Genomic DNA, 10,768 nt, shown 5'->3' with positions numbered 1-10,768 from the left:
ACAGCAGAACAAATAATCAAGACCCCAAATTCATAAAATAATAGAGTTTATTTGAAATTAAAGGGAAATTTCAATTGAATACAAGAGCACAAATGAAAACTAGATAGTGTAAAGTATAAAAAAAAGTTTGAAATTTAGAAGTTTAATAGCCAAAGTCAACCTATTGTGAGGGTAAAACTAATCAACAGCTAAAAGCAAGCATAAAAAGATATAAATTTAATAATTCATAAAAATATCAAATCTCTTCAAATACCAAAATTGCTCACATAAGAAGTTAAACCAGATCCAAACAATCTAAACCAGATCCAAAATTACTAAATTTTTGACAAATAAGTAATAGGCAATAGAAAAACATAGTACTTGAGTTCGCAAATGCAAAAGTAAAAGCTATTTAAGCAATGACAGATGGCTTAGATGCAGCAGAAAGTCTGGACCTTTTCTTTGCCATGCTTTCACTTCTCTTCTCCCTTTGCTCCTTCAGCCTTGAGGCTAAAAGCTTTTGGTAATCAGCTGCCTCTGACTTAGCTTTAGCTACCCTCTTCTTCTTCTCAGCAATTCTACCTCGCTTCCTTTGAAGTGTCAATGGAGTTACCAGCCTCTGAATCTTAGGAGCTTTGCTCACTTTCTTTCCTGTTGATATATATATTATGACATGTAAGAATTGAGTGAAGGGTACTTTTTGGTAATTGATTTATGATTGATTTGAGATACTAACCAGCTTTGTTAGTGAAAGTGCGACGATAGGTGTTAACGTATTTCCTGACATCATCATCCTTGGAAAGGTTAAAGAGCTTCCTGATCTTTGATGCTCTCTTTGGACCTCTCATTCTTGGTTTCTCAACATCAGTAAGTCCAGGGAGATCATTCTCACCCTTCTTCACTATTACCAAGTTCAAAACAGAGAGATCTTGGCTCACAATGCATCCTCTAACTGACTTTCTTCTTCGTTCTCCATTCCTCCTTCCATATCCCCGAAAGCAAGGGGTACCTGCAAAACCAATATCCAATTTGAAAAGCTGTCGAATGTAAAAATTGAAATTATAAATTGTATTCCTTCATATCATGCTTCAAATTATGTTATGGACAACTGTCACTATTTATTTCATTTGGAATTAAATTATTTTCAAAACCAATTGTAGTTTTTGGCAAGCATGACAAAATGATTGTAATTATCTTATTGAATGTTGGATTTTCACCTAAAACCCCATTCTACTAAGCTATTGTCTAAGGATCGAAATCAAGAGTTCATAGGTCTATTTTCACAGAAACAAAACTCACATTTTATTGGAAAACTAACCTCGATGTAACAATAGGCTAACACGGCCTGGAGTCAAAACTCCCTGCTTCATAGGAAACCCTTGCTTGTCACAACCTCCCTTAATCTTGAAAATATAGCCCTTGAATTCCTGAACAATTAAAACAATTCTAGGTCAATGCTATTTTCTAGCCAATATTGCACACAACCAGTTCTGGTCTAAATATGGATTCACCACAGCATTATATGCTGTAAAAACAACAACAAAATAGATAACATACCTCACCGAGAGCATCTCCACTGACCTCCTGGGAGATTCTTTTGTCATAGAAAGCTCGGCTGCAAAATCAAATAGGGTGGAAATCAGAGTTAGACATCATGATCAATAACATGTAAGCATCAATTATCACCAAAGACATCTCATTTCATGACAATGATATGAATACTATCGCTCATAATTACCAGTATAAATATGAATTAACAGCAGATGTGAGAGTTGAGTCCTATAACTAAATCTAAGGCATGAAACCAAAAATCAGTAATATCCAACAAAAGTCAAGCAAACGATTTGAAACTATCAAAGCATCGGACAAGCATAATTACAGCAAAGAACTATAAACGAATCTGGGTTTATCTAGAGAAAATAAGTATAGACTAGTACGAAGAAAAAAATACGAATCATGTACCAAGACCATACAAAAAGAAAGAAACATCGAAAAAGTAAAGCTTACAGTTTCTGATCATCATCGATCTCAAGCTTCTTCTGACAACCAGTGGTTGGGTTCGCAATGTTGAACTGCAAACGGAAAAAGAAAACGCGTAATTACGTAATTGAAATTCAAAGTTGGAGAGATACAGATCCATGAATAGAGGCATCAAAGATTTAGAGTTTCCGGTGAAGAACAAACCTTCATCTTGTTGGAACAGAGAAGCGGCCACGAAGATGCAAGAGGAGGATTGAAGGTCTCTGCTGTCAGGTTCTTATGACTGCTGCTAGGGTTTCTAATTTATTAGGCGAGTTGCGTTAGTAAATTTTTCAATGGACTTAAGCCCAATGAATATAGGCCCAATTATACTTCAGCCTTGTTGTATTTCCTTTTCATTTCAAATAAATAAATTTTTATATATATATTTGATTAGATTCTTTTAATTTAAATGTGATCTTATTCTTTTATAAACAATTAATTATTATTAAGTTAATTAAAAATTTAATATAAAAAATTAATTAGTAAATAATATAAAATAAAATCTAACAAAAATAATATAAATAATGGATAATATAGATATAAAATTGTAATAACAATTTATAAAATTAAAATTTTGAATAGACAAGATCCAACCATCGTACAATTTGTTTAGACTCAATCTAAGAAGGACTCATTTGAGTTTTTAAACGATAAATGTTGAAGTAGAACAATTCGAATGAACCAATGAAAAGACATAAGAAGAATTTATCAAATATTTTGAGCGATAGTTGAACTTATCTTTAACTAAGAGTCGGTAAATAACGCCAAACAATATCATATCAAACATAATCAGAGAAGGTTAGAACCAAACGACCCACAAAAAATTTAGAATAATATTCGGAATACTTAAATTCATGATAAAAAATTGACCTGAATAAATATATTATTCGAAATTATTCATCTCATTTACTATTCATATGATATATATATATATATATCAAGACAATTAAAATCTCGAGTTAACTCTTAAAATATTACGATTTTACGATTTCACATATGGTTATCGAGTCTAATTTTATGTAAACTCTTAAATAGGTAACTCTTACGATTTTAAATTTATGATAATAAGATTTTACGATTTTATAAATAATTTCGATTTTACGATTCTATACGAATTTACTTTAAAAAAACAAATTTATATTAATTAAATTGAAAATTAAATTTATTATTTATTTAAATTAATTAATTAATATAATTAATTTTATAAATATAATTTTTATAGTGTTATTTACTTATTATTATTTTTAATTAATTTTATATTAAAATATATAATTTTTAAAAATTGATAAATAAGTAAAAAAATACTTAATTATATATATAAATAATAATAATATATTATTATTTTTTAAATTAAACTCTTACATTTTCATGTAAACTCTAGATTTAATGAGTTTACAACTAGTTAACGATTATACGAAAACTCTCGATTTTCACAGTCTTATATATAATTTAATGTATTAAAATCTGAATATGTTTTCAAATCTGGTCACAGTAAAGTTAAAATGTTTAGTTAAATTTTTATAAATTTAAAATTAATTAAACTTTTATGAAATAAATTTTCGACCTAAATAGTTTATAAATTATTTTAATTTAATACAATTTAATATAAATAAACTTAATTTATATTTATAAAATTAAAAATTAAATTATTTATTTAAAAATTAAACTCTTATAATTAGTTTTATAAATATTATTTTTGGTTGTCATTTAATTTATTTAATTTAAAATTAGTTTTGTGCTTAATTATATATACAATAATAATATATAACTAATATTATTTTAAAATAAAATCTTACTATTTAAATAAAATCTCGAAATTACGAGTTTATAAGTGAACAATTTTAAATTTTAACTATTTTCAAGTATAATATTTCAATAAGAAGAAGAATGATAGGGGAGAGAATTTGGGAGAGAATTTGGGAGAGAATGAGAGAATAACATATGAATACATAACTAGTTGGAAAAAGAATAAAAGTTGAGAAGAGAGAGACAAATTATTATTTTTTTAAGAGAAAAATTATTATTTTTTTAAGAGAAAAATTATTATTTTTTTAAAACACGTCATTTCTCTCAAATTTTCTCACTCAAATTTCATTTTCCAATTATTTCTTTTACAATAATTTCTTCGAAATTTTCATGACAATCATTACAACGAATTATAATGATTATTTGTAATGAACATGATTATCTATACATTTTATGCTGTCATAATCTTTGTACATTATATATTTATTGTTTTATCGTACTATTTGGAATTATAACAATTTAATTTATTTTTACCTACTTTAGATGATGTTATTTTTGTTTGCAATCCCTTCAAACTGAGAAGGAAAAACTTATGTCTCATATTTAGCATGTTAGTTTTTTTTTACTGAATTATGATTCTTGTTTTTAATCTTGATCATAATCATATAGATAATATCTAATATGCATGATGAATCATAAACATAATCATAACTCTTTTGTGTCTAGCCTGGTTATTTTTTTTAATCTTGATCATAATCATATAGATAATATCTAATATTCATCATGAAGCATAAACATAATCATAACTTTCTGTGTCCATAAGTTAAGAATATTCGCTAAACTTTTGACAAAGATAAAATGAGTTAGGACCGATGTTCTTGAGTGAGGACCGAGATCTAGGACCAGTGTTCTTGAGCTAGGACTGAGAAATCTAATTAATGATTTTCACCTAAGATTGAGAGGTCCGACCTAGGACCGGTAAAATTTGGACTTAGGACCGAAAGGTCTGACTTGGGACCGAGACTCCTAGGACTCACAATCGAGAAATCCAAACCTGGGACCGAGAATCCCATATCCAAGATCGAGAGCTCCCAAGTCAAAGACCAAGAAACTTATCATAGAGCTAGCCCCGGACCGAGAGGTTTATACATCTCGAACGAAAAACCCTAGCCCTAGGCTAGTCCATGACCGATATGTTTTTACACCTAGACTAGTAAGATCAGATATGGACCGAGAGTCCTTAGCACCTCGAGCGAGAGACTCCGGTCCTCAAACTAAGAGCTCCCGAGACTACCGAAAGTCTCCGGACCACGATCGATAAAATCAAACCCAAGCCTTAGGGTCCTAAAGCCTATTTGGTTCCACTTTTCAAATTACAAAATTATTTTTATAATTTTGTGACTCTAAATCATTTTAAAAATTTTGGGGATATTTCCACAACAAATTTCAACAAAGGCTTGTTTAGTGTTTATTTTTAAATCTTAATGCCTTTAAAAATGACTGATATTTTTCACGTATTTCCACCATAATTATCATCCGCAATATGTACCAACATTTAAATATTGATGTTTCAATACTTTAAATAACGATAAACCTAGAAGTTTCGAACCAAACAAAACTCTAGTGCAAAATACGTTTATACATGTACACCTTTTTATTGATTTAAAAAAAATCAATTAGCGACTCTATTTTCAAATCAATAATATTTTCTTAAATTAATTATTCTTAATTAATTTAAAATTAGATTTCATAAAAAAATAAAATTGTATAACAAATTCCTAGATTATTAAAATTTAAATAAAATTAATTATTTATACATAATTAATTTTAAATGCTTCCAAGTACTATCAAAATCTTTTAAAAATAATGTTTTATTTTAAAAGATATTTTTCACGCAAACCAAGGTTAAAACCATCGTACCTCGAGCCACCCCCTGACCCGAATTACCACGTGTCAACCGACACATGCTAATTAAGCTACAGGAGATTTCCCAGGGGTTATAACTTTTCTGGTGACTCTATTGGGGATTAAAATGTTTAACTCAAAAACATAAACTTGGTTTTTGAAATGTTTGTACTATATTTAAAGCATGCACCCTTTATGTGTAAAGGGTACATCACCCTCTTCTTGCAAAATGTACTCGACCGGGATCGGTACTTCTACACTTATGTGTAAAGATTGTCAATGTGGAATTATAATTTGTTACAAACTGAGTGATGTTGCGAGAGGAAAAAATATGTAACTAAGATCGACCCACCCTTTGGCGATGAGTCGTCCGATAGGGCGCATGCATTGTGGAGGTTGAGGTAAATTCCCAATCGAGTTTATATTTTCTGGTTTATGGTGGGGATTTACCCCTTCCAATATCGGTGAATGAAACTCTCTTACCCTGGTTATTATCACTAAGTTGGTTGTTTGTCGTGCCCAGACAACTAAAAGACCTCGTCACTACAACCCTTATATGACTACTATATATGTATATATATATTATGAGTATGCATGTATAGTCTAAGTGAGCATTCTAAACATGTTTCTTTCTTTCAAAACAGACGCATGTTAAAAGTTTTGAATTTTCAGTCACAAGCAATGTCCATGCTGATGGATGTCGAGCTAATCTCATGGGTTGAAAACTTTCATTAAAACAAGTGGAACCACATGATTTACGGACTAACCCCCATCATAAAGTTTACAAACTTCAAAATAAGCCTCACCTTCATGATGCAAAATAAGATGGATCCACACAAGACGAGTTTATTATATAGGATAAAGGGCCATATACCCAACCATAGAAGAATTCTGAGCTATCCTAATTGTAGACAATAAAAATATTATGCACCTCAAACCACATGTAGAATCAATGTTCCTAAGGAAGCTCTTGCAAGAGGAATACAGATACACCAAAACAATATCCGATGCAATCATAAAAAACAATATCATTGACTTCCAAAAATGGACAAAAATGGAAATTAGGGATGGGCAAGTCCCTCTAACTATGGGATCCTCCTCGATAACAATGACAGTTCTGCTGACCCATTTCTTCATGGCTCCAGATGATGATAAACCATCTTCCAAAATCCTAGAAGCAATATACCACATACATAGAGGAAATAAAGACCCCTCATGTATCATCTTGGCTAAAACATTGATGAGTTTGAACAAATCGTTCTTAACCTCTTCTATGAGCAAAAGAGGCTTACCTCTAGTCTTCTATATCTGGTTGCTTGACAAGCTTTGATGATTGCCACCAGTATGTACCATAGACTATTATCTCCCTCTCTTCAATATCGAAGAATGAGGAAAGCTTCGTCCGGACCACTCGTAGAAAGTGACGATGAAGTTAGGGATTTTCTCCCATGGTACCCCATTAAGAGAATGACATACATGATGGGTGATATACCCATGATCATGCTTATGGACCTAGAATAGATCACGTTCTATTACACTCACAACCTCTACAAACAGTTTAGTCGTGATTTTATGCCCCCTTATATGGGAAATGTCATTGCTATAGACATGCCAATAGTTCATAAGGCCTATATGGGAAATGACATCGCTCTAGTTTGATGGGTTGAACTGCCTCCATATCGAGTTATGGTCCGATAACTCCACAAAGCGTAAGGCAACTTCTCATGCCAATCCCTATATGTGTATGTCATTTTTTTAAGATTGACATCACATTCTATTAGCAGCCTCGACCGCTCCATTGGTTTGTGATCGGTATGGTGACGATTTGTGATGCTCAATCTTTAATTCTTACAAAAGCTTGAGCACCTTGCCTTGAAAATGCCACCCATTATTCTAAATCATCGAATGAGGAACCCCATATCGACTGATTATATTGATACGAATAAACTTTACCACATGGAAGAATTTAAGGACATTGAACGAAGAAGCCTCAACACACTTGGTGAAATAGTCGATATCAACCAAGATGAACTCATGACCATTGAAAGAGTGAGAATGGATTTTTCCGATGATATCGATTCCCCACGTGGAAAATGGACATGGAAAGGTCATGTTATAGAGAAAAGAGGCATGAGTGTATTTCAGATTGGCATAAATCTGACAATATCGACATTTCTTGATGAATGGAATACAATCCTGTTTCAAATTCTTCAAAAAGTACCCTAGTCGAAGGATATTCTTAGCAAGGGCCATGCCATTCATATGGGAACCACAATTCCCAAAGTGCACTTCTTCCATGATGGTGGTAGATTATTTTTAAAATCTTTTAAAAATAATGTTCTATTTTAAAAGATATTTGTCACGCAAACTAAGGCTAAAACCATCGTACCTCGAGCCACCCTTTGTCCCGAATTGCCATGTGTCAATCGACACATGCTAAGCTACATGAGATTTCCCAGGGGTTACAAATTTTCTAGTGACTCTACTGGGGATTAAAATATTTAACTCACAAACATAAACTTAGATTTTGAAATGTTTGTACCCTATTTAAAGCATGCATCCTTTATGTGTAAAGGGTACATCACCATCTTCTTGCAAAAAAGTACTCGACCGGGATCGGTACTTCTACACTTATGTGTAAATATTGTCAACGTAGAATGATAATTTGTTACAAACCGAGTGATGTTGTGAGAGGAAAAACTAATTAACCAAGATCGACCCACCCTTTGGCGATAAGTCGTCCGATAGGGCGCATGCATTGTGGAGGTTGGGGTAAATTCCCAATTGAGTTTATATTTTCTGGTTTATGGTGGGGGTTTACCCCTTCCAATATCGGTGAATGAAACTCTCTTACCCTAGTTACTATCACCAAGTCGGTTGTTTTTCGTGTCTAAACAACAAAAAGACCTCCTCACTACAACCCTTATGTGACTACTATATATGTATATATATTATGAGTATGCATGTATAGTTTAAGTGAGCATTCTAAACATGTTTCTTTCTTTCAAAACATACGCATGTTTGTAAATATTTTGAATTTTCAGTGACAAACAATGTCCATACTGACGGATGTCGAGCTAATCTCATGGGTTGAAAATTTTCATTAAAACGAGTGGAACCACGTGATTTACGGACTAACCTCCATCATAAAGTTTACAAACTTCAAAATAAACCTCACATTCATGATGCAAAATAAGGTGGATCCATACAGGACGAGTTTATTATATGGGATAAAAGGCCATGTGCCCAACCATAGAAGAATTATGAGCTATCATAATAGTAGACAACAAAATATTATGCACCTCAAACCACATGTAGAATCAATGTCCCTAAGGAAGCTCTTGCAAGAGGAATACAAATACACCAAAATAACATCCGATGCAATCCCAAAAAACAATGTCATTGACTTCCAGAAATGGACAAAAATGGAAATTAGGGATGGGCAAGTCCCTCTAACCATGGGATCCTCTTCGATAACAATGACAATTCTGTTGGCCCATTTCTTCATGGCTCCAGATGATGATAAGCCATCTTCCAAAATCCTGGAAGCAACATACCACATACGTAGAGGAAATAAAGACCTCTCATGTATCATCTTGGCTGAAACATTGATGGGTTTAAACTACTCGTTCTTAACCTCTTCTATGAGAAAAAGAGGCTTACCTTTAGTTTTCTATATCTGGTTGCTTGACAAGCTTTGACGCCTGCCACCAGTATGTCCCATAGACTATTATCTCCCCCTCTTCAATATCTAAGAATGAGGAAAGCTTCGCCCGGACGACTCGTAGAAAACGACGATGAAGTTAGGAATTTGCTCCCATGGTACCCCATTAAGAGAATGACATACATGATGGATGACATACCCATGATCATGCTTATGGGCTTAGAATAAATCACATTCTATTACACTCACAACCTCTACAAACAGTTCGGTCATGATTTTATGCCCCTTATATGGGAAATGTCATTGCTATCGACATGCTAATTTTTCATAAGGCATATACGAGGTACCTCGAGAAATGGCACAATGCTTCTCAAATGGGTATTCTAAAAGAGCAAAAGAACTACATGACCTTTGTAACACCGATTATCCCCGATCTATGTCCCGTTCCATAGCTTATCACATGCTTGTGAGGCACGTGGCAATATGGAAGGACTACCGCGAGGTAGCTCGAGGTTTAATGATTTCAACTTTGGTTTGCGTGTCAAGCATCTTTTAAAATGAAACATTTAATTTTTAAAAGATTTTGAAAATACCTGGAGTGGTAAGAAATTAATTATGAAAAATAATTAATCTTTTGTTCAAACATTAATAATCTAGGAGGTTAAATAACAATTTAACCTGACCCAATTTAAATCAATTAAACATAATTAATTTAAAAATTATTCATTTGAAAATCAGAGTCGCCAAGAGATTTTATGAAAATCAATAAAATGATAAGTGTACAAATGTATTTATACCAGAGTTTCTGAAAAAAGTGGTTCGTTGTCTGCTTACGCTCGAGAAAGGGCTTTCGCACTATGTCCTCTACGCCCGCCAAAGGACGATTTTCAAAATCCTTCTAAAATAGACAAATTCTGGCTTCTATAAATCTAATTATAACATTCCTTATCTTTAATTATTAGTCTAGGGGTCCTGAATAAGGATAGACTTTAAATAATTGTCAAAATCATTTAAAGGAGGTGTGTACCTGTTGCGTTGGGGTTCAGATTTAACAAAACTTGAAAATATCAAAAAAAGATGGTAGAGAGTATAACCAAACAAGACCTAGCAAAAGAAAATTGCATTGGGAAACATCCCAGAGAATCTTGAGAGTTACTTTATGACCTTGAGAATACCATGTTTTAGAAAATGGGGGTTTTGTTCCAGAATAGTTTTGGATTTTTGAAAATTGGAACCAAACGGGCCTAAGGATTAAACCCTAGGTTCGAGTCCAATCTTGTCAATTTGGGCTTAGTAAGGTTGAAGATGTTCAATTTTGAGTGAGGGTTCGAACTTAGGCCTAAGGCTATAATGGTCTTAGGCTAAATGGGGGTTTGATCCTAGGCTAGGGCTAGGGTTTGGCCTAGGTTAAGATGAGGCTAGGCTTAATTGTTGGTCTTAGGTTAAGTGTCA

At 32.7% G+C, this 10,768-nt stretch overlaps 1 protein-coding gene across 1 annotated transcript; it reads right to left on the bottom strand.

The window, feature by feature from the left end:
• Positions 1 to 244: 244 nt before the first annotated feature.
• LOC124932311 (40S ribosomal protein S6) lies at positions 245 to 2,252 on the bottom strand. Its single transcript, XM_047472929.1, has 6 exons — positions 2,164 to 2,252; positions 1,987 to 2,051; positions 1,537 to 1,594; positions 1,298 to 1,406; positions 716 to 988; positions 245 to 630 (listed from the first exon to the last, which is right to left on the bottom strand). Exons 1-6 carry the CDS (start codon positions 2,167 to 2,169, stop codon positions 392 to 394), a joined length of 750 nt encoding a protein of 249 aa, XP_047328885.1. The 5' UTR covers positions 2,170 to 2,252; the 3' UTR covers positions 245 to 391.
• Between the last annotated feature and the right edge of the window lie 8,516 nt (positions 2,253 to 10,768).

The sequence above is a fragment of the Impatiens glandulifera genome, chromosome 3 (genome assembly GCF_907164915.1).
Source record: "Impatiens glandulifera chromosome 3, dImpGla2.1, whole genome shotgun sequence".
NCBI lineage: Eukaryota > Viridiplantae > Streptophyta > Magnoliopsida > Ericales > Balsaminaceae > Impatiens > Impatiens glandulifera.
Note: the sequence above shows the minus strand (reverse complement) of the source record. Positions and strands in the feature narration are given on the sequence as shown.

What these genes read in the sequence shown, in the direction of transcription:
- LOC124932311 (XM_047472929.1), bottom strand. An exon ending in ATCGATGATGATCAGAAACT is followed by an intron (nt 1,595 to 1,986) that starts GTAAGCTTTACT and finishes TTGATTTTGCAG; the next exon opens with CCGAGCTTTCTATGACAAAA. An exon ending in GTGGAGATGCTCTCGGTGAG is followed by an intron (nt 1,407 to 1,536) that starts GTATGTTATCTA and finishes TTAATTGTTCAG; the next exon opens with GAATTCAAGGGCTATATTTT.